At 41.2% G+C, this 24248-nt stretch overlaps 1 protein-coding gene across 6 annotated transcripts in view; it reads right to left on the bottom strand.

Annotated features, from left to right (window-relative positions):
• Positions 1-16067, bottom strand: part of FGD4 (FYVE, RhoGEF and PH domain containing 4) — a 231223-nt gene extending 215156 nt beyond the window's left edge. For all 6 annotated transcript variants that reach the window (XM_059682520.1, XM_059682521.1, XM_059682524.1 and 3 more), the window contains exon 1: positions 15221-16067. In XM_059682520.1, coding sequence (XP_059538503.1) covers positions 15221-15497 — 277 coding nt within the window. In that variant the 5' untranslated portion in view covers positions 15498-16067. The remainder of the gene's footprint in view (positions 1-15220) is intronic.
• Between the last annotated feature and the right edge of the window lie 8181 nt (positions 16068-24248).

Here is a 24248-nt window from a genome sequence, read left to right as displayed (position 1 = left end):
ACTCTAATTAGCATCCTAGTCAGTTCCCTAGTTCTTGCTCCTTAGCAGACAGCATCTCTGGATATGACTACTCAAATCCAATTTTTTTTTTTTAATGTTAAGAGATATAAAACCTTTTTATTTTATTTTTTTATTTTTAAAAACTTTACTTTTGAGAATATTACAAATGCCCCTCTTTTTTCCCCCCATTGCCTCCCTCCACCAGGTTCCTGCCCTGCCCCAGGACTTCACCACCTTATTGTCTGTATCCATAGGTAATGCATATCCAATATAATAAACACCTAATATGCAAATAGACTGAATGGCAAAACCACTGGTGGAACAACCAGTAGCTATGATGCACACTGACCACCAGGGGGTCACAGGTAATCTGGTAATCTGGAATCTACCAATTCCAAACACAGGAGCTTCCCCCAGCCTGCAGGCCCCAGGCTAGCCAAGGTGGGTCCCAGCGGGCCCCCACCCCCCCGCAATTGCCCCGCAGAGGGAGGTGACCAGAGGTGGGGGGTGGGGCTGGTCGGTGGTGGCGACAGGGGGCGGAGCTGGCAAGCGGGTGGCACCAGGCCCGCCAAGGTGGGTGCCAGCAGGGGCCCCCTGATTGCCCCGCCGATCACCCCACAGATCGGCCCTGATTGCTGGCCAGACCTAGGGACCCTACCCATGCACGAATTTTGTGCACCGGGCCTCTAGTATGCTATAAAATCTTTGGTTAATCTCCTTCCACCCACCCACCACTTCCCTCTGAGATTCATCAGTCTGTTTCATGTTTCCTCTGATTCTATTTTATTCATCAGTTTATTTTGTTCATTGGACTTATTTTGATTTTAGATTCAACTGTTGATAGATATGTATTTATTGCCATTTTATTGTTCATATTTTTGTCCTCTCCCTTACCTTTCTCCCTCCCTCTTCCCCTCCCAGTCTTCTTCCCCCTCCCTTCCCCCTCTTTCTTCTTCCTCTTCTTAAAGAATACCCTTCAACATTTCATGTAATACTGGTTTGGTGGTGATGAGCTCCTTTAATTTTTTTCTTGCCTATGACCTTCAATTCTAAATGATAGTTTTGCTAGGTAATCTTCGTTGTAGGTCCTTACTATTCATCACTTTGACTATTTCTTGCCGCTCCCTTATGGCCTACAAAGTTTCTGTCTGACATCAGGGCAGGAACTTGGGGGTAGCTTTCTCCCAGATAGGGATGGCTCACAGGGGTCAGTGAACCTGTACTGGGACCTCCCCCATCGCAGAGCTGACTGGCAGCCATATCTGAGTTTCCATCAGCGTTGCTCACACTGTTCGCTCCACCCTGGTGATTCCCTGAGACCCCCGTGCCACACAATATGCAGCCCCACCCAAGCTGTTTGTAGCTGCTTTTCCATATGAATGGCCTGTCCTGGCTCAGGCTTCAGACTTTGCTTAAACATCATAAACAAGCAGCAGCTGGAGTCAGCGTACCCCGTACTTATCAATAAGAGGCCCAAGACCCAGCACTAGCACCAGCCTGCCTTGCCTCACAGCTGGGCCTCGCCTGGGCACTTCCTAGCCCAATACAAATATCAGCCCTCTGCAAAACTCTCTGTAAATTCTGACGGGGGGGCTCCAGGCAGTGCTTGACTTTGCACCTCCTGGTAGGCTCCAGAGTCAGTGACCTGGTGGACAGCTTCAAACCATATCAGATTACAACTCTACACATCCATAATCAACACATTCAAGGGGCAGACTCAGTGAGCACCAAAGCCCCACTGAAGCAAGTCCTACTCCTTAGGGGTGTCTCCTGCATAGCAGCTCTTCCACTGTAGACTCAGTTGGTCCCCACAGCCAATTGGCCTAGAGGCCAATTCCTCCCAGCAATGTCAAACAAAACTCAACTACAACAAGATTGTGCACACAGCCCACACAGGGTGGACCTAGAGTGCCCAGCTCAGGTAACTGGGGTGGATGAGCCACTGGGCCCTATAGGATACTTATTAAATAAGGTCACTCTACCAATTCCAGGAGACATAAAAGCTCTACCTAATACATAGAAACAAACACAGGGAAGTAGCCAAAATGCAGAGACAAAGAAATATGTCACAAATGAAAGAAATGGAAGCAAGCAAGCTCCTGGATACAGAGTTCAAAACAATGGTTATAAGATTACTCAAAGATCTTAATGAGGAGTTCAAGGGACTTAGTGAGACCTTCAAGGATCTTACTGAGAATGTCAAAGACAAAAACAAAAACAAAACAAAACAAAAAAAAACACACAAAAAACCCCACCAGTCAGAAATTAAGCACAGACTAACTGAAATAAAGAATAATTTATAAGGGCCCAGCCAGCATAGCTTAGTGGTTGAGCATTGACCTATGAACCAGGAGGTCATGGTCCAATTCCCAGTTAGAGCACATGTCCAGGTTGCAGGCTCAATTCCCAGTGTGAGGCATGCAGGAGGCAGCCGATCAGTGATTCTCTCTCATCACTGATTTTTCTAACTCTCTCTCCTGCTCCTGTTTTCTCTAAAATCAATAAAAACATATTTTTTAAAAGAAGAAGAATTTACAGGGATTCAACAGTAGAGTAGAGGATTCAGAGAATCAAATCAGTTATTTGGGATATGAGGAAGCAAAAAAATCCAACCAGAAGAGCAAAAATAAAAAAGAATCCAAAAATATGAAGATAGTGTAAGGAGCCTCTGGGATAACTTCAAGCATACCAACATTCGCATTATGTGGAAGCCAGAAGGAGAAGAGAGACAGCAAGATATTGAAAACCTATTTGAAGAAATCCTATATAATAAAAGGGTAATAGGCAAATTGACCCTAACGGCAGAATGACCACTGGACCAGTCACTATGAGGCGCACTGACCACCTCTTAGTCCCTTTCCCTGGCCGGCAGGCTCCAATCACCTGATGGCCACCTGTGGCAGGGGCGGGGCCAGGGAGTGGGCAGGAACAGCTGACCTCTCGGTCCCTTCCCCCGGCCGTCAGGCACCAATCACCCAATGTGAACGGGGAACCGGGGGTGGGTGGCGGTGGGGGGCGAGGCCAGTTGCAGGCAGCTGGGGAAGATGGCTCTGATCGCAGGCCAGGCCTAGGGACTGTACCCGCATATGAATTTCATGTGTCAGACCTCTAGTAATGACAGAAAATTTCCCCTACCTGGTGAAAGAAATAGACTTACAAGTCCAGGAAACGCAGAGAGTCCCAAACAAGAGGAAACCAATGAGGCCCACACCAAGACATATCATAATTAAAATACCAAGGATTAAAGACAAAGAGAGAATCTTAAAAGCAGCAAGAGAAAAGCAGTTAGTTACCTACAGGGGAGCACTCATATGACTGTCAGCTGATTTCTCAACAGAAACTTTGCAGGCCAAACCCACCTTTTTATTACACTAAAAAGGTTAAGAGTGTGGAAAAAAAGCTATGACTAATTCTCTTAGAAACATTAAAGTGATTTGTCAACATATACAAGTAGGATCCTAATATTACTATTTAGTATTACATATAGACATATACTAATGTGTGTATATATAGACATATTCTATTATGCAGCCATCCATTATAGTCCTTTTTTTTTAATGTGGTAAAAAAGAAATACAGTTTTACCTGTTTTTGCAGAACATCTAAAAGGAACAGGATTCTTAAAAATTAATACTATTCACATAACATCAGCGTTTACTAGGCAACTGTCACCCAGCTAAGTGAAATATGATATAATGTAGTTAAATAAGTTCTCAGGAAAAAGGCAGCAGAGGGCTTGAGTTAGGTAGTCCCAAGAAATTTGGTTGCACAGCAAAGACCAGAAGCTATTCTTGTTTCCATTTCAAGAATCTTTTCTAAGAATATGTTTCTTTCTCCTTGAAAATGGCTTTCCCCTCTTCCTCATTAGCTACAGTAGATTATAGTGTTGCTTTTGTATTTAAACTCTGGATAAAAATATAAGAGGAAAGTGTTTCTTCATTACTAAAGATCCACAATTAGTATCTTTTTAAAAAATATATTTTATTGATTTTTTACAGAGAGGAAGGGAGAAGGATAGAGTTAGAAACATCGATGAGAGAGAAACATCGATCAGCTGCCTCCTGCACACCTCCTACTGGGGATGTGCCCGCAACTTCACAATTAGTATCTTTATGTAAAAACTGGTGTGGCTCAGTTGGTTGGGTGCCAACCTGTGCACCAAAAGGTTGCCAGTTCAATTCCGAGTCAGGGCACATGCCCAGGTTGCTGGCTTGATCCCTGGTAGGGGGTGTGCAAGAGACAGCAGATCAATATTTCTCTCTTCTCTCCCTCTCCCTTCCTCTCTCTCTAAAAATCAATTTTAAAAACCTAAAATAATAATAAGAATTTTATGGGAGATAGAAAGTATGGGGGTTGAGAGCATTACTTTAAATCTTGGCTCCTTTAGCCATGTGAACTTGGACAAATTATTTAATTCTGTCTGGGCTTCTGGTTCCTACTCTGTACAATGGGAATAATGGGTCCTATTTGTGATAATTGAGTTTATGGACAAAAAGCACTTAGAACAATATCTGACCAACAAAGAAGGTGCTCAACAAATAATAGCTATTATTATTATGACTCTCATGATTGTAATTATAACTAAAAGGGCTGAAGCAGTAACCAGAGATAATGGAATGATAGCCACATAGAGTTAGTATGTTTTCGGTTTATAGGAGGAGGTGAGGAAGTTGTTAGTTAATGTTTTCAATTTTTTAATCCAGGAATGTATTTCATAAGCTTTACTATTACTCAGAGGCAGTAAATATTGTGCAATTATATTTTAAAATTTAGGTCAACCTACATTTCAATGTCTCACAATTTTTAGAACACCATCAATTAAAAGAAACATTACAATTTCAGAGATATTAAAGTGTGAAAAAGTGTACATTTTAAAGTTGATGAAATACATTAAGAGATGGAAAACAATACAATGATATTTCAGGTATCATATATACCCCAGGTTCATCTTCTTCTATAAGAGCTGGGAGCTAAAATCTAACTTCTAATCATTCCTAGTTTCTGCCTCTCAGATTGTGTTTTTTTTTTAAGAGATGCCCATTAGAGATGGCAAACTCCATTAGGAGTTTTGTCCTTAATAGCCAAGTCCTACTAATGACAAACAATAAACAAAGAAAAAGGCTATGAAAGGCGAAAGAAGACAGCAGATGGAAAATGATCTATATATATAAAAGCCTAAGCAACCGGCTGACTGGCCAGTAGCTATGATGCACACTGACCAACAGGGGGCAGACGCTCAACATAGGAGCTGCCGAGCTGCGGTCACTTGGCAGCAGCGGTTCTTGGCTGATGCACCCGGAACCAGAGAGGAGGGAGCCCAATTCCAGGGGGTGTCACCCGAGAACTGCCCTCTTGCAATATGGGACCCCTCAGGGGAATTCAGGAGCTGGTTTCAGCCGGATCCCCACAGGCCAGGCCGAGGGACCCCACTGGTGTACGAATCCATGCACCGGGCCTCTAGTAAAGCTAGAAGATAATGGAACTCCTGACAATCTAAGAGAGTATTTGGGGGCCTTTCAGGGGAGGAGCAACCCCAATTATCTCTCCAGTCAAAACATCACAGCATCAAAAAGAATGCCAGGAATAATAAAAAACTGTTAAACCGAAAGGCATATCTATTCCATGAATTCTCAAAGAGAACAAAGCATACTATTCCCACCCCTTTCTTAATACGCCCCTGCACAAAGTTGCTGCATGTTCCTGAGAGGAGCATGTGAATGGTGCAGACACAGAGGAAAGCTGAGAACCACTGATGTTAGAATATTTTGTTTGCAAGCTGAGATTACTGATCAGAAAGGGTTTCATCCGACATTCTCTCTCTTGTACGATATAGCCAATAATTCATTTCGCCTCTCTTTGAGTATTCTCTTTAACAAGGAACTCATCAGGACCACCAAAGGAACACAACTTCATTTTCTAACAGTGTTGTCAGAAAATTCTTATATTGAAGCAAAGATGTGCTAAGCTAGTTGGGGTTCTTCTGTTTACTCAGTATTTACTGAGCCCTTGAATGGACCCTGAGGACCGAAGGAATGGATGACTTGAGTTAGGGATTGGAGGGGCAGGTGGAGTAGAAAAAAACAGAGGAATATCAGTGAAGAAGTAGAGGTGGCTGGCAAGAGTGAATGCAGGGGGATTTTTTCCTATAGGGGCAGAAGACAAATAGTCAGGGAGCTCTGTGGATCATGGAAAATAACCAGTTGCCACTTGAGTCAATAGGAGAGGAAACAGAAGAAGAGGGTGGTGGTTCTGTGAGGCAAGTCAGGCTTAGGGGAGGTTGATACTGAAGTGGCTGGGGCTCAAAACAGCACAGGAGGAAAGACAGAGAGGCCAGCAGTGGCAGGCAGCTTTGGCAGGGACTAAGCGGGGGAGAGGGCGAAGTAGAAAGCATTATGAAAAGCAACGAGAAGACAAGTGCCTAGGAGAGCTTGCACCTTGGTTGTTTGTAAACAACCGATCACAATCCAGGAAGACAGTGCTAGATTAGAGATACACATACAATGCCAAAATAAACCCAGACTGTGAAGAGTGCCTGTGTTCATCCTAACAACCTGACTTCCCAAGCACTGTTCTAAGCCCTTTAAGAATATTAACTTTTTATTCTTCTAACAACTCCACGATGTGGGCAATATTTATATCCCCATTTTATAGATGAGGGAACTAAGTAAAAAAAAAAAAAAAAAAAAGAACCCAAATCACCCAGATAATTACTGCAGAAGGCTTTAAACCCAGCCAGTCTGACTCCAGGGACCACACGCTAAGCCATCATAGTGTATTCTTCCCACTTTGATTTTGTAGGGCCTAACACAATGACTGGCCCATAGTAAACACTGGAATACTTGTTAAAGGGTCGAAGGATCCCTAGCTTTTGTGGGCTCATAGAGACAAACTAAGAAGGATCTAGGGATTTGGAAAAGAACACAGATCCTGGTGGAATTCATTGGCTCAGGGGTCTGAATGGTACTTGGGAGAGCTATTTTTCCAGCCTGGTATAGATTTCCAGGTTGTGTCAGCAGGATACTGCTCCCATCAGATGCATAAGCCAACAGATACAGGCTTATCCATGACCCTGAAGGTCCAAGTCGGCTGGGCAGTCTTCCCCAAAAAATTGGATGTAGCAGAGCACAGTGTGCCCTCCTCTGAACTACAACAACTCTGATCACTGCTCTTACACCAACACTGACTTATATATTACCTGGTTCATCATATATAACCACACCGGTTTATTATATATCACATTCCCCCTTGTGGGCTGGAAATACTTAAGGTCAAGGCATTTGTATTATTCATCTTGGATTCCCAACACCAAATATCATATTAAGTCACCAATATAACAGCATTAAAGCAGCCTGTGTTTTTCATTGCGGGAGAGAGGGGGAGTTACATGTTAGTCAACTCTCTACAGTGGAAGTAAAAATCACTTTGTTTAAAAGCTTTATTGTTCCATGGAGGATTTTTAGTAATAATTTGTAACCAAATTTGGCTATAATTTGATAAGTTCCTATACCTTATATTGCATTATATTTGAAATTATAAGCAATAACCTCTTGTATTCTTCTGCTGGGATATCTTATAATTTATTTGGTTCTATATACTGACTTTTCACCTCTTAAATGTTCTCATTAGCATATATTTTTTTAAAAACACAAATAACCCTATCCTAAGGGCATTGCACTTTTTTAAGGCTTCTATTAACATGTAGCCTAATACAAAACGTTGCCTACCAGAAGCCCAGGGAACATCGCAGCCTTGCACAGCAGGCTGGATATTTGCCTTGGTGCAGTCCCCAGAATAGTGGCTGTGAGGCAGGACAGTCAGAAGTTAGGAAAATTCCTTGGCCAACTAGAATAGGGAAACTGAAACAGCTGAACAAACTGGCTGAGCAATTTCCAGCCAGATACAGGTCACCTCCCTAGAGATAACATCTAGGCCTCAGTTGTATTTCAGCTCCAGGCCCAGAAAAGCAGCAAAACCAGGTGGGCTACGCCAGGACCACTGGCAATGACGAGTCCCCCCTGCCCTGGTGCTCACCAATCAGTAGAGACCACGACCCTAAAAGGGCACACCAGAAAAGGAATGCATATTCTGCTGAAAACCTCCCGAGACCTCCCCTGAGATTCCCGCCAGCAAGAGAGAGCTAAAAGCCTCAAAACAAAGGACCCAGTGTGTGTTTCCCCAGCCAGAAGAATGCCTATTCCTTCTCCTTCCCCCTCATCTTCCCCCACAGGCAGGCATCTCCTAACTCTAAGGGTCCCCATGAGACTCGCAACCAGGGGAACAATGGGCAGTGATAGCTCATGCTGGGCTAATCCCCTGAACCTGTCTCCAAGGCCCCCTTTTCTCTGACTTCCCGGTGAGCTAAAGCAGCCCACCTTGGCTCACTTCTTTCCTACGGCATTTCTAGAGAGCCAAGCAGAGCACCACCTAGGTCTCTCCTGTTGCTTCTTCTATCCTAGGCCCTTCCTTGGGTCCCAGATTTAAAAAAAAAAAATACCCTCAAAGTCACCTGGCCTCCTGCTATGAAATATTTCCTGCATGAAGTCAAGAAACCATACTGGCCAGCCCTATGCAGACCTGCTCAGGGCCAGCTCCCCTGTCCTATAGCAGCTGCAGGTGGTGAATGAGCCAAACAGCTAGGTTTATCTTCAGGCTACTGCTGCATAAGTGAGATAATAACACAAAACTGACTGTGGGGTCCCAGACTCCAAGGACACTGTCAACTGGAGCTAATGTCCACTGTCAACCACACTCCAAGGACAGATGACTACTTCACAATGCTCTGCAAACGATGTCAAGTGTAGTCCTGAAAACACACACGACTCCTGAAGTGTGGGCAATGCATAACTAGTCCAGCTTTAGTAGTTCAAATAAGATTCAATATTTGTATGAACTCCTAAAGGTCCATCTCTATACTGAGGGGTTACTGGTAAAAGTTTAACCAACAGTCAGTCACCAAGTGATCATTCTTGAACACAGAGTATCTCATTACAGATATCAATAACAGCCAGTTGAGGAGCCATAGAAGGCTTCTGGCCACGGGAAAGATGTGACCAATACCCAGATTTAAGAAAATTAATGGCGGGGGGAGGGGGGGTAAAGTGGATAGCAGTACTGCTGGGGAGAAAAGTGGGGCTGAAATATGACAAAGGAGCCATCAGGAAAAGAAGGGGAAGCCATAGTACTAGAGGCAGATTGGATGGCAAAGGGGAAGCCATAGTACTGGAGGCAGATTGGATGGCAAGTAGATAACAGAGCAGATTTAAAATAATCTTTGAAGCAGAAGGAAGGCAAGGTTGTTAATACCGCCAAGGAATGTCAGGAGAAAAGGCTTGGTTGCATCAGAAGTTGCAATTTGGTGCCCTTACTACATTGACATTTCTTAAGCAGGCCTTGAAAATAGCAGAGCAGTACAGATGACCTAGAGAAGCCCAGAGACTGAATGAGACCATTAAAGAACAGAGGTGGCAGGAAATAAGAGGTTGCAGGAGAAAAAGAAGAAAAATGGGCTAGCCAGAGGACGAAACTTTGAGATTTAGTGAAGTGCGAAAATCAGGCGATCTCATGTAATCCAGACCCAAAAGAGGGCTTAAAAAAGAAGCAAATGCCACTGAAAAAAATTAACAATAAGGGCTAGAAACAGGCTGTTAGGTAACAGAGTACTGATCCAGTTGGGAACAGAAGGTAGCCTAGAAATAAGTGGGGAGGAAGATAAAGAAACGGAGACAGCAAAGGAAGTACTAGTATATAACGTAGTTTAAGTAAGAAAGCTGTTGGGTGGTAGCTCCAGAGAATATCAAAGTTTAAACTCGTTTGAAAAGAAGAGAGAGGGAGGAGGAAGAAAAAGAGGTCAACCGAGCTCACATCAGACACTCCTGTTGGATATAAAAAGTATATCAGCATAAATTAAAGCCTATTTCAAGAGGGACAGGGTGGGGTTGAGAAACAAGAACAAAGTAGAAAAGACGTGTAAAAAATACAATGAAGAATCAACCAGCCGAAACCGGTTTGGCTCAGTGGATAGAGCGTCGGCCTGCGGACTGAAAGGTCCCAGGTTCGATTCCGGTCAAGGGCATGTACCTGGGTTGCGGGCACATCCCCAGTAGGAGATGTGCAGGAGGCGGCTGATCGATGTTTCTCTCTCATCGATGTTTCTGACTATCTCTTTCCCTTCCTCTCTGTAAAAAATCAATAAAATATATTAAAAAAAAAAAAAAAAGAATCAACCAGAAATAGGCAAGAAGGTTGCCAAAAAGTAGAGGGCCCAGATGTTGTGTTAGTTGAGGGGCAATCTGTATCATTCATTGCCTGGCACCAGCAAAACCTATCCTCAGGACCAACAAAGGAGTTTACCCATGTTTGGGGATGCCCAGTCGTTCAAAACTGGTTGCATTCGGGAAAATCTGGGCACCTGTTGAAAATACAGCTTCTCTCACCCTACTCCTGGAGATTCTGACTCCTAACTAGGGTGTGGCTGGGGATTTTTAACGAGCACTCCAAGTAATTCTGATGCAACCAGTAGGATGGCATTTGGAAACCAAGCACATCATCAGAAGGATCTGATATACTTTTTAAAAATACAGATTACCAGCTCCTGTCCTGGCCTAGTGAATCTCACTATGCTCACATCAACAAAATGAAACACATCTTGTTTAAGTCTTTTTTCAATCAACTTTCCAGCAAAGGCATGTTAAAATTTTTTTCAGTACAAACTACACCAGAATTGAACCAAATATTTTGAAAGTCCAGAGGTAGTGGCCTTGGGCAGATACTTAATGAATGGCTATTCATTAAAAGACAACTGACTACTCTACTCTTTAAACTGCTCTTGGAAGGAAATTCAAGTAAAAAAAAAAAATACTCTTCCTGGTTCCTGTTCCTCTAAAGGACTTTCCAATCTCAAAGTCCATCTTTAAGCAGCTTCTAACAAACATTAACAGACTGACATACATCATCATTTTATTATAAATCTTTAAACAAATTACTTGTGTAGATCACTGTTTTAAATACAAGACACATTCATTCATGTCACAAATATTATTAGCCTTAACATATATGAAAATATATAGGGTACATTGTCATTGCATAGCACTTTGCTTTTCAAAGCTCTGGGACATCTAAAAAACTAGTATTGCAAGTATGTGAGAAGGGAAGCCAGAGAGACCTGGTTCAAATCCTGCTTCTGAAACTTGGGCTAGTTGTACAACATTACAGGTAAGATTTTCTGAAACTTGATTTCTTTCTTCTGTAAATGGTAATAATACCACCTATCTTGCTGGGTTGTCATAAAAATAAGAATTGTAAGTAAAACACATATAGTTCTGATTCAGAACCAGCATTTACCGTAATAAACAGTACTATTTTCCCTGTTACCCAGATTTCCATTGCAACCCCCTCTCAACAAAGGTGAAATTAGTCCTCTAGTACTACTCATGATACTGGACTTCATGTTGGAAACCCGAGCATTCCAGCCATGGTGAGGACGTTAAAAAGAAACTCTTACTTATGGAAAGCTTGCATATCATGATAATGTGAAGAGTCTTTTGTCACACATCACCCAGATGCTCAATAAATAACAAAAGATATACTTTTAAGTGTACTGCTGAGATAAGAAGATAATGAAGGTTCCCAAGGATAAGAGAAAAAAAGAAAAAGAACAACAAATCTAAACCCTAGCAGCAAACTAATTTGTAGGCCCACGCTGCCGTGGGAGCAATACCATTCCCTCCAGAAACCTGAGGGTCTTGTAAGGGAAAGGGACAGGGACACTTGATCTTGAGCTTCTGAATGGGAAAGGACTGAACATGAGAAACAGCCTCAATGTTCCATGCTTGAAAGAGCTACACCTTTGTTAAAAGGGCGAAGTAGGAAAAATCTGCCTTCCAGCAAAGCAAACTAATGAGTAAATCTGCAGACCTACACCAAGCCTAGATTAATTAATGAAGATAATGACACTGATCTCCCCTGAGCAAGCCTAAATTCAGATTTACAACATCTTCAAGTCAGGGAAATGCCTGGTTAATAGAAGTAGTCTTTGGAAGTAGAAACAAACAAGTATTTTCTACAGAAAGGTATCTTCAATACACATCCTTCAGGATTCCCATAAAATTAAGGAAACACGCTACCTTGAATAATAGCAGGAAGCACACACATTCAGTAGATAAGGTTTTCCTCTACCCCCAAAGGTTTCAGATATTCATACTCTGGAAAGGGGGAAGGAACAGAAAAGTTGAACCAAATAAAACACAAAATAAGAAAAGTTCAATCCGACACTACACACACACATACAAAATGCCCTTTTAAATTTATTTTCATAATGGAATTATGTGCAATAATGCCAGGTGTACTTGAATTTGAATCCTGGATAACTAAGCACCAGTTTATGATTCTAAGCAAGTTAGTAAAACTTCTGTGCCTCAATTTCTTCTACTGCAAGATGGGCATAATACTGTCCTACCTACCTATTAAGATTGCTGTGAAATTTCATACACATATGTCTTCATGTGTGTATCACATAGCAGAGTTCTTTAATACACAAGACGCACTTAATAAATAGTAGCTATTGTGAACATTATAATAGAGTGTCTCCTGTGTGCCAAGGATAGTGCCAGACTCTTTGGGACAGAGATGGATAATCAATTCCTTGTTAGGATACTATCTGGCATGCTTGGTTTGTGCCAGACATTTACCTATATAATTGTACTTCATCCTCCCAACAGTCCTATAAAGTACTATTTTCTCCATTGTCCAGATGAGGAAACTAAGAAATGAGTTAAGAGTCTTGGTCCAATTCACACAACTAGTAATGAAAGTGGGACTAGAACTTGGGTGCTATATGTCCCCAAAGCCTGTCTTAATTACCTCACCTCTCTCTTTTCCCCATTTGAGAAGATTCACATTCAGCTACATATGGAGAATGCAGTTGGTAGACTTCTTTTTCTTTCCTTTCTTTTTTCTTTTTTTTGACCAAAAAGCAGAGAACTCTAAAAATAGTGGGTTTCACAATCACAGAATATAACACAACACCATTAAACTGAATTCTCTGCTAAGTTCTTGACATCTCGGGTTTTTGTTCCTTCTTTGAAAGGGAAAGTAATAACAATTTGATTATGGGTATGCAATGAGTCTAACCATTGTGGTTTTCACATGTAAATACTTTTTTAGGTACTATAGATTGGCACTTCTGAGGAATTTAAACCTTGTTTACTTTTTTGATGAGAAGATTCTATTTATATAATGATAGATAGTTGGATGAGACTTAATATTGAGTAGCAGATTTGATTAAAACAAGGAAGCACTTTCTAATTGTTCTACCCCACCAAATTGAATAAGGTGTGGTCATTCAATAGTTTAAGACTACCTGTCAAAACACCAGATAATTCTCCAACAGATACTACAGACTATATTATGGTAAAGAGAAACAACTGTACCCAGGAAGACACAGTAATTACTTTTCAGCCCTAATAATAATAGCAGCAAAAACTTGGAGTTCATGTTTAGAAAAAGAAAAAAAGAAAGGGGACGGGAGGTGCTTTGAATTTTCTCTGAATAAAAAATAGAATAGAGCCCTAGTCAGTTTGGCTCAGTGGACAGTGTTGGACCCTCTGAAGGATCTTGGGTTCGATTCCGATCAGCCCCAGATCTCACATCAATGTTTCTCTCTCTGTGTCTCACTCCCTTTCACTCTCTCTAAAAATCAATGGGAAAATATCCTTGGATAAGGATTAACAACAAATAGAAAAGGAAAAGAAAAAAAAAAGAACTCTTTCTTTTATAAGCCCAGTACCTTGTAGAAATGTTTATAGGCTGCCACAGCACTACTCACTCCTAGTTTGAGAAGGGAGATATTATCTTTTGCTCAGAATTTGAAACTATGTAGGTGATTTTAAGTAAAGTGATGTAAAAGGCTTGGATTCCATTACCCTCAAGTTTGAAGACAGCTGATGATTAAGACATTGGGTAGTTCAAACAATTGAAAAACGGATTAATAAATAACTTCAACACAAAGCAATGCAGTTTCACTTTAAAAGGAAGATGAATCACCTAAATCTGGAAGAGATTTCAGAGATTATTTCCCCAGTGTCTTCATTTTGCCGACGAGGAAATCCAGACCTGAAGCACTGTAATTCGGTTACTTGTTTACATTTTTTTCTCTTATCACTATTTCTGCCCTTAGCTATTGTGGCTATAAATTCATCATAATTGTAAGCCATCATCATATTTTTTCTGCCCTATGACTACTACAGCTTCAGGACAAGGGCTATTTTTAAGCCTCCAACGCTTATCACATTCAAATCATCACAACAGCTTTGCTAAACCAGAACAAAATGAGTGAAAGTGAGGTAAAGTACCTGTATTCCTGCTGCTTAAATAAGGGTTTTGCCTCATAACTTGGTCTACATACGTGACATCTCTGGTTATGGCACAATAAGAGCACAAAATAAGGTCGAGGGGGGTTGTAAAGAAAAGTTCTGCAGATCAAGAAAAATATCTCTAGTGTGTTCTACATAGTTTCACGTACCCCTGGGGAGAAAGGAATGCCTTTGAAGGGCTAAGTCGATGTGGGCTTGCATAGATCATCTTGCTCATTTCTTCCAATACTACGGTTCAATGAGAAGTCAGAACTCAACATCCCGCATTGCTGATATCTCCATTTGTCAGCACGAAAACAGCAGTAAGAATTAAGTTTCTTGATAGTCGGAACGTTTTTCCTCATGAGAGGCTTGCAGCTACTCACGCTCAGGGTGCGAGTGGAGGGGTTGTTTTCCAAAAGGGAAAACGCGGAGTATTCAGGTTAGCTGGTTCTCGGCCACTCAACAGCGAGGCTGCCAGACCAAGGTGACCATCTGCCTCCTCATCCACTAGTCCTTCACGAGGACGTGCCGAAAGCAAGAATTTAGCGAAGAAACGTAAACGTTGGTATTCAGAAAATGGGCACGATAACCAAACTTTTAAGAGTGGTACGTCTACTTCCGGAATTCTCTGAGAACTGACCTCCAAGGCAAGCGCAGCCTAGGCGGGTTCCTGCCCAAGCAAGGTCCTCGGGGGGAAAGGGACAAATAGGGAAGACGGGGGCGGGGGGGGGGGGGGGGTGGCCAGCGCAGCCCCAGGAAAACCTCCCGGGCTGGCTCCCCTGGCAGCCGGCAGACCGTGCGCACCGACCGGGCGCGTCCCACACCTGAGCCCACGCCCCCTGCCCATCCCTCCCTCCCGAGGCACTCACCTGTGGTGCCCGCGGGTGACGGGGTCCTGAAGGCGGCCGTCTCGGCCCATCCCGGGTGCAGCGAGGGCCGACTCCAGGGTCTGGGGGTCCCGTGCAGCAGGTAGGCAACATTGGACTTCCGCCGGATCGCCACCCGCCTGAAGTCGTAGCTGCCCTTGCTGCTCACCCGGCCGGGCTCGCTCCCCGCTCCGCACTCTCTCCCGCCCTGGTCCGGGCGCGAGTGAGCGCTCGCCGCGCTCCGCAGGGGCAGCCCGGCGCGGGGGGGTGTCGCCTGCATGCCCACGCTAGGCGCGACTCGAGGGGGTCGACTCGGGGCTGCTCCGCGCGGCGCCCCGCGGCTCCGGTGGCTCCTGGGCAAGTCTTCCTCGTCCCTTCCTGCCCCGGACGAGGAGGGCCGCCCAGGGGGGCGCTCGCTCTCTGCGGCTCCCGCACTCACCTGGCGCCGCTACTGCAGCGGCCGGGCTGGGGCTGCTTCCACCCCCTTCTCTCCGGAGCCCAACGCCGGAGGCCCTGGGGGAGGGACGGGGAGCGCGCAGAGCTCAGGCCGCTGGAGCCGCCAGCGCCACGGCCTCCGCCTCCTCCTCGGGCCGGGAAAGCTGCCAAGGACGCGCGGTGCCTAGTGGAGCGCCCTGGGCGCGGTCTGGAGCGCGGTCCGCACTGGAGGCTCCGCCCCGCCGCCGCCCCGCGCTCGCCCATTGGCCGAGAGCACCGCGCGGCGCTCACCTGCCGCCGCGCACCTGGGGCCCCGAGGTGGCTGCGCTCACCTGCGCGCCAGGCTTGGGAGAGAGGAGATAATTACAGCTTCTTTGGACTCTGCCCCAAGGCTTCCTGTTCTCACAGACCCACACGACAAGGATCTCCCGTGTGTCTCAACTGCTGAACCGAGCCCTGAATAATAATCGTATTTATGTCGTGGAGCTAACCAGCGAGTTCGGTGTTTTAGATAAGCAAACCAAGATGCGGAAGCGACAAGGAGCAGGGCTGATGAGTACCACCTTCAGACCTGGTTGCTGCAGCCTTGCCAGGAAACTAGTCTTCGCCAAGTGCCAGCTGGAGTGCACAGGGGCGGGTGAAGGAACCTGGAGCCCTGGACCATGGGAGATCTACTGTACACACAGGAGCGGGCAGCCCGGAATGACCCCTCCCCTAGGAATTAACACAGTGACAGAAGACTGTGGACTGATTCATGCTCCTTACATTTTATTGTTATGTTTTCCAATGTAGCAGAAAGTATATGTATACTGGTGTGTTTTAATTCTAATTAAAATGTTTTAAACATTCTATTTAATTTCATCAACATAACCTGTCTCAGACTGATCTAGTTCCTAATAAAATAAAACCAAAAAAGAATACTCAGAATAAAAATAATGAACTAATAAGTTGTTTCAACTACTGGTAGAGCATCACTTCCCACACTAGAATTTAATAGAAGTCAGCACTTTACAGCAGATTCACTCTTATTTCAATCTCACTGGAGAAAGGTGAAAAATTTCTTTCATTTTAATAATAAATCGTATTAGTTCCTCAGTAATTGAATTATAAATGTTACTTATTTACTTTGATGCTTTCACTAAATATGATTTCATATAAATATCATGAAAGAAAAAAGGTCACTAAAAGGCATAAATGATGCTGACTTTATACAGCAGCATTAGGGGGCTGACATACAGCAGATAAGTTCATGAAGATCTAATGAAGAAGAGAATACAGTTATATTTTATCAGGAACTGAATGGGAGAACATATTTGTCAATAATACATCGAATAAGTTCTCAATATTCAAAATATAGAAGGAACTTATAAAACTCAACAACAACAAAATAAATTAAACAATTCAATTAAGAAGTGGGCAAAAGATCTGAATAGACATTTCTCTCAAAAGGACATAAAGATGGCAAATTGACATATGAAACAATGCTCAACTTCACTAATCATCAGAAAAATACAAATTACAACCACTATGAGATCACCTCACATCTGTCAGAATGGCTATCAGTAAATAAATAAACAACAAGTGTTGGCAAGGATGTGGAGAAAAGGGAACTCTCTTGCACTGTTGATGGGGATGCAGACTGGTGCATCCACTGTCACAGGCAGTATGGAGTTACCTAAAAGAATTAAAAATGGAACTGCCTTATGACTCAGCGATTCCACTTCTGGGAATACATCCAAAGAAACCTGAAGCACTGACTCAGAAGAACATAAGCACCCCAAGGTTCATTGCAGTGTTATTTACAATAGCCAAGATTTGGAAGCAGCCCAGTGACCATCTGTAGATGAGTGGATAAAAGAGGCATGGTACATTTACACAATGGAATATTACATGGCCATAAAAAAGAAGGGAAGGAAATCTTATCTTGCAACAGCATGGATGGAATGAGAGAGTATTTTGCTAAGTGAAGCAAGCCAGTCAGAGAAAGACAAGTACCATATGATTTCACTTATATGTGGAATCTAATGAACAAAATTAACAAATAAAATGGAAATAGACTCATAGAGAGAACAGACTGCCAACTGTCAGAGCTCCAGGAGGGTGCTTGAGGGGGCTAGGTGAGAAAGGTGAAGGAATTAAATAAAAGAACAAAACCAAAAAGCTGCTCATAGACAATAGTATAGTGATTACCAGATTACCAGAGGAAAGGGGGAGTAGGGGAAGTAGAAGAAGAAGGTAAAGGGGGGATAAATGGTGATGGAAGGAGACTTGGAGTGGTGAACACACAATAAAATATACAGATGATGCATTATAGAATTATACACCTGAAACCTATATAATTGTATTAACCAATGTCACCCTAATAAACTTAATTAAAAAATAAAACCAAATAAATAAATACAAGGAGCCCATGGCCTACTCACCCTCTCCCTACTCCTGCTTTCACATGTGGTTCTGTAAGGATGCAGATGTAAATTCTGAGCTGCTGCAGCCATCTTGTGACCAGCAGGGGAGATGTCATGGATCTACTGAGGGTAGCAGAACAGAATGATGAAAGAGCCCAGGCTATTGCTGAGTTCAACACAGTACTGAAACCCCCCAGAAACTCCCTACCTCTTAAGTCCTTGATAAGTGGCAAAATAAACTGTCCTTATTGTGAAGCCACTGTTAGCCAGACATTTTTGTTCATGTTTAGCCAAAAGCGTACTGATACAAGGAAAATAGTTTATCCAAATTTTAGGAAATTTGTTGTGCAATTATAAAGCTATGTATTTAGCCCTGGCTGGTTTGGCTCAGTGGATAGAGCATCAGCCTGCAGACTGAAGGGTCCCAGGTTCGATTCCAGCCAAGGGCACATGCCTGGGTTGTGGGCTTGATCCTCAGTGGGGGGCATGCAGGAGGCAGCCAATCAATGATTCTCTCTTATCATTGATGTTTCTCTCTCTCTCCTTCTCCCTTCCTCTCTAAAAAAAATCAATAAAATATTCTTTTTTTTTAAAAAAAGCTATGTATTTAATGTTTTATTATTACTGCTTAGCACTGTTTTAGTTTAGGAATTACACATATTCCTTTGTTGTTTTCCGATGAGATCATCTAGAAAGGGTCAGCAAATTGTGATTTGTGGGCCAAATCCAGCCAATTCCTTGCTATTTTTGTATGACCAATGAACTTATGGATGGTATGTATTTATTTATTTCATTTTAAAAAATATTTTTATTGATTTCAGAGAGGAAGGGAGAGGGAGAAAGAGTTAGAAACATCAATGATGAGAGAGAATCATTGATTGGTTGCCTCCTGCACGCCCCCCACTGGGGATCGAGCTCACTACCTGGACATGTGTCCTTGACCAGAATCGAACCAGGGACTCTTCAGCAGTAGGCCGACACTCTATCCATTGAGCCAAACTGGCTAGGGCCTGATAGATGGTTTTTAATATGTTAAATTGGGGGGGGGGGGGGGTCAAAAAAATAGTATTTTGTGATACATGAAAATTATGTAAGATACAAATTTCTATGTCCATAAATAAAATGTTATTGAGCTCAGCCAGCAGTTTATGGCTGTTTTCCCACATCAGTACTGAGTAGTTGAGATAGAGACCAGATTGACAACAAATCTGACACTGGCCCTTAACAGAGAAAGTTTGTTGACCCTTAATATAGATGAAAATAAGAATCTTATATATTGCCGAAACCGGTTTGGCTCAGTGGATAGAGCGTCGGCCTGCGGACTGAAAGGTCCCAGGTTCGATTCCGGTCAAGGGCATGTACCTTGGTTGTGGGCACATCCCCAGTGGGAGATGTGCAGGAGGCAGCTGATCGATGTTTCTCTCTCATCGATGTTTCTAACTCTCTATCTCTCTCCCTTCCTGTCTGTAAAAAAAAAAATCAATAAAATATATTAAAAAAAAAAAGAATCTTATATAAAAGTTTTGTTTCATTTTTGAAAAATTATTAAACTATTATCAAAAACTATAATTTAAGCTCTGACATATTATGCCTTTGTACATTCCATAACAATGTCAACAGGTGACACACTGAAGCTACAAGACTGTAGCCAATCTATAATTGTAAATTCACCTCTTTCTCCAGTGACACCATTGCTTTATTACAAATTCACACATCTATGGGCATTTGCAGGAGTCCACATAACTGCATCATTAGAATACAAAATAAGCATATTCAAAACAGCCCTGAAATTATTCATGAAAAAGAGACAAAGTATAAACTGAAGTCAGTGATATTATTTATGTAATACCTCAGAGTTTTTTTTTCCAAAGTAGACACAAATATGTGATAAGCATTTTCATGAGAATATTGACAATCAGAATATTTTTAAAATCACGGAATAAACATTTTCATGCTAACATACTCAAATGATTATAAGAAAACAGACTCCTTATTTTTGAGTCTCCAAAATGCAAACCTGAAACTGTGGAATGTGTCCCTTTCTACCATATTCTGTATTTATGTATAGCTTTGTCTGATTTTCTTTCCAGACTATAAGCTCCTGAAGGCAGTCTAATTCCTATTTGTATGCTCTGCAGCATCTTTTATAGTAGCTTTCACAAAGTAAAATACTTATTGAAACCAGCTGAAGACAAATGCCTGACAGGAAAAACTCTTCATGACTGTGAACAGTATTCTTCCTGAAGGAATGGATCCTAAGTAAATAGTCAGAAATTTAGATGACAATTTCTGTATGAAATTTTTGATAAAGTGTTTTTTTTATATAATATATTTTTATTGACTTTAGAGTGAGAGGAAGGGAGAGGGAGAGAGACATAGAAACATGGATGAAAGAGAAACATCAATTGCTGCCTCCTGGGGATCAAGCCCGAAACCCAGGCATATGCCCTGATGGGGAAAAGAACCTGTGACCTATTGGTTCATGGGTTGATAATCAACCACTGAGTCACACCATTCAGGCTTTGTATAAAAATTTTAATAGCATCTTTATTTGTGATAGTAAAGGTGTGGAAGCAATTTACATATCAATAAGAGTCTTCTTTTTTAAGAAGTATAATTCATCCATGCTAAAGAATATTTTGCCAGCCTTAAAAATAATGTCATTGATAACTTTTAATAACCTAGAAAAATATTCATCCTAAAATGTTTAGAGAGAAAAACAGGATTCAGAATTGTATATTCAGTATGATTCAAGGAAAGGCACCAAAATGTTAACAGGAGTTTTCATTGAAAGTTAAGATTATAGGTAAATATAATTTTCTTTTTATGTTTCCACACCTTCTAAATGTTCTACAATAAACATGTATTACTTTTATTACTAGGAAAAGAAAAAAAAGTTGGGGAAATAAATGAATGGTGTGGGCAGAACCTCATCTGTGACCAATCTGCAGGAAAATAATCTGATTAATTCTGGGTGAAATGACTGTTCTTATCCTGAGCTGAGCAGGTCTCTCCCAGGCTGTGAGGGAGAGATGTGACTCCCGTCCAAGGACAGAGAAGCTCTGCCGGGGACAAGTATGATGAGCAAAACTGGGCTGTGAATCTTGAACCTAAAAGGCTGACACTGCCTCTGTGGCCTCACTGGTGTGATCTTCACTGACCCGGCCAATTATTATCTGTGTCTTTGCTGATCTAGAAGATATGTAAGAACAAAATCAGTTGTTAAATAATATGCTCAATACCTTAGGCAGTTTAATAGACACAGTCAGAGGCTCTCTGTGCTTATTTTCAGATTTTTATCAGATGTATTCTGGTACATATTATAACTATATTATATTGTATTTATATGTCCTAAATAACGTACTGCTCTAGAAGCATCAATATTGTTTAGTATAGAGCTGAAAGCACCATTACTTCCACATCTTTTCCAGTTTTTCATGTTTTGAAGTTGGTATAATTTTGCTCAATTGGTTGATCTTAAAGGAAATTTTGAGATTCCACTCACGCATATTGTTAGGTTAGGTGGCTCAGGAGGCGGCGCAAGAAATAGAGAGTCCAGTGAATCAGAAAAAGGAAAGGAAAAGGTTTATTTCTGCGTCCCCGGGAGACCCACGTACCCCCAGGACAGGGCACGTGGATTCACGCCAACAGGGAGGGGGGCGCTTTTTTTATACTGCGGTTGGGTGAGGGGCGGGGACATGAGCTGAGGAATTCTCTGCCGCAGGGGATGGGCGGGGGTATTCAGAAAGAAGTCAGCAGTATCTGTGTGGAGGTATGTGGATTAAGGGAAAAGAAGCTGGTATCTGTGTCTGGCACATTGATCTGTGAGAAATTCCAAGGGAAGTCCATTGTCTCATCACATGTCTGCATGTATCTGATCCTGGGCTCTCTCCGACCTAACACATATAGTATGTGGTCAATAAATGTTCATCTACAAACTGCCACAAGAGTTTTTAGTAGTGATTAGTTTGTAGAAAAACACTGCAGGTTTAATAGTCATATGCAAAGTTATTACCATGAGAATGTAAGAACAGATTGATACCTACCTATTGAAATTATTGGAACCCATTTAATTATTCCATTTCCCTGATTTGATCTCACTTTCAAAGTTCTAAAAAAAAAGTTTTAAAAAACCAACAAGAGTTCTAATGAAATATACTAAACAAAAAATATCCTTAAATGTCACACATACATTCTTTAAAATGTACAGAAACTGTACAGTAATGTGCACCATATATTCATACATGGATTTTAAAAATATTCAACATCCAATAAGAATGTGTTTCTAAGAAGTTTTTCAGAAAAATCCTGTTTTTTCCACCAATCATGACATTCGGAAATCAAAGGATCTTACAGGCAATGGTAGACTACCATGGTCCAGTCCAAAGAATGGCCATTTTCCAAGTAAAGCACACCTTTAAGGGACAATCTCTGACTTATTTGCTGTGTGTAATTAAAATCACATTGTTATAATTATACCTGAATTCAAGCCAGCTTTTATTTTTGCATCTGCTAGAAAGAAGTGACATCAAAAAACTTCTCACCAGAGATAATTAGACTTGTAATAGGCAATGTTTTCATCAGTTCAATTTTGTTTTCATCTTTGTTTGATATTAAGCATACATACTTACCTAGGCATGTAATTTGATGAGGTCCTTTTCACATTACATATATTTAGTAGCATAGCCTTTATTTTCCAATAGATTGTTACCCAGGATTAGGGCGATTATTCATGAAAATATTTTAAAAAGCAATTTTAAATATATATTACTTTCTGCCAGTCCTACTGAAATAGCCAAGCCTGAAGTCTGAATCTATACACATCTTAAGAAAAATGATTACACTCAGCAGCAAGTTAATGCAAAACTTACCTTTGTATTAAGAAGAAAGTTTGTGAGCGTATATTTTAAAAGACAGCTCTAATGTTTAGAAAATTTGGATGAAAGAATCATTGAAAGAGGAGAGTTGGAATTAAAGACTAGAAGAAAATATAGCTTAGCTTCTATGTACAGGGTAGGGCAAAAGTAGGTTATAGTTGCAAGTACATGAAACACAGTTTATTCTTATATTATTATTTAGTGTATTATTTTCCATACGAACAACTGTAAACCTACTTTTTCCCCTCTCTGTATTGAAAAATAACATTATGATTTATTTTAAAAATTATTTATACAATTCCAGTTCATTAGAATTGACCGTTATAAATAAGATTATTGAATAAAATTATTTGGCTAAAATTTTTATTAGAGAAGTATAAATGGGCATGCCCATGCCTTAAACCTCCAAGAAAGCATATCTATTTCTAAAATAAATATTGGGACTTTAAAAGCAACATATACAGGAAATAAAATATATGCATATTTTGAAATGGTAAGTTCAAATTACCAGGACATTTTGAAAGACTAGTTTTTAAAATGCTATTGCTTAATGTGAATTGCTGTTTGATATTTTTAAATGGATAATAACTTCTAAAAATTTGAATAAGATATATAATTTAATAATTTTAAAAAATGAAGCAGTCATGATGTGAGCAGGATAATTTTTATCTTTTTCTTTCAAATAAGATCTAACCTGACCACCTCATTCCATAATGCAATGTTTCACTTTCTCTCGGCACAATCTCTTTTCCCTCTTCTACTTTTTTCTTTTTCCACAAAAGTTTCACTATCTAATATACTTTGTTTTTTACATATTTATTATGTTTACTATTTTTTATATTTTCCCTCGTTGCTACATATGATATAAACTTTAAAAAGGCATGAAACCATCTTTGTGTTGTTTTCTGACACACCTTAATCTGCTAGAGCAATACTTGGCATAACATAGGTTCTCAATAAATATTTGTGAATTAATGCATGTATAAGTGAATGAATAAATTTCATCATGTAGTATTTTAATAGTGGCAGCTACTGTGTTATTGGAAATACTATTGGCTACCAAAGGCTAAACACTGTTTTAAAAATAGCTTTAAACATATGTTTGAAAGATCTTACGTAAGTATTTCACTCAATCTTTGCAATAACCTTGTCAGTTAGGCATTTTTACCTCATTTTAAAAATGAGACAGTTGAGGGTTGGAGAGGTTAAGTGCCTTTCCAGGATCTCAGAGATGGTAAGTGCCAGGGCTAAAATTTGCACAAAATTCTATGCTTTATAAAAAACACTTCTGCTGACAGCCTGCTTTAGTACAAT

The sequence above is a fragment of the Myotis daubentonii genome, chromosome 2 (assembly GCF_963259705.1).
Source record: "Myotis daubentonii chromosome 2, mMyoDau2.1, whole genome shotgun sequence".
In the NCBI taxonomy this organism is placed as follows: domain Eukaryota; kingdom Metazoa; phylum Chordata; class Mammalia; order Chiroptera; family Vespertilionidae; genus Myotis; species Myotis daubentonii.
This window is presented reverse-complemented; position numbering and strand designations above follow the sequence as displayed.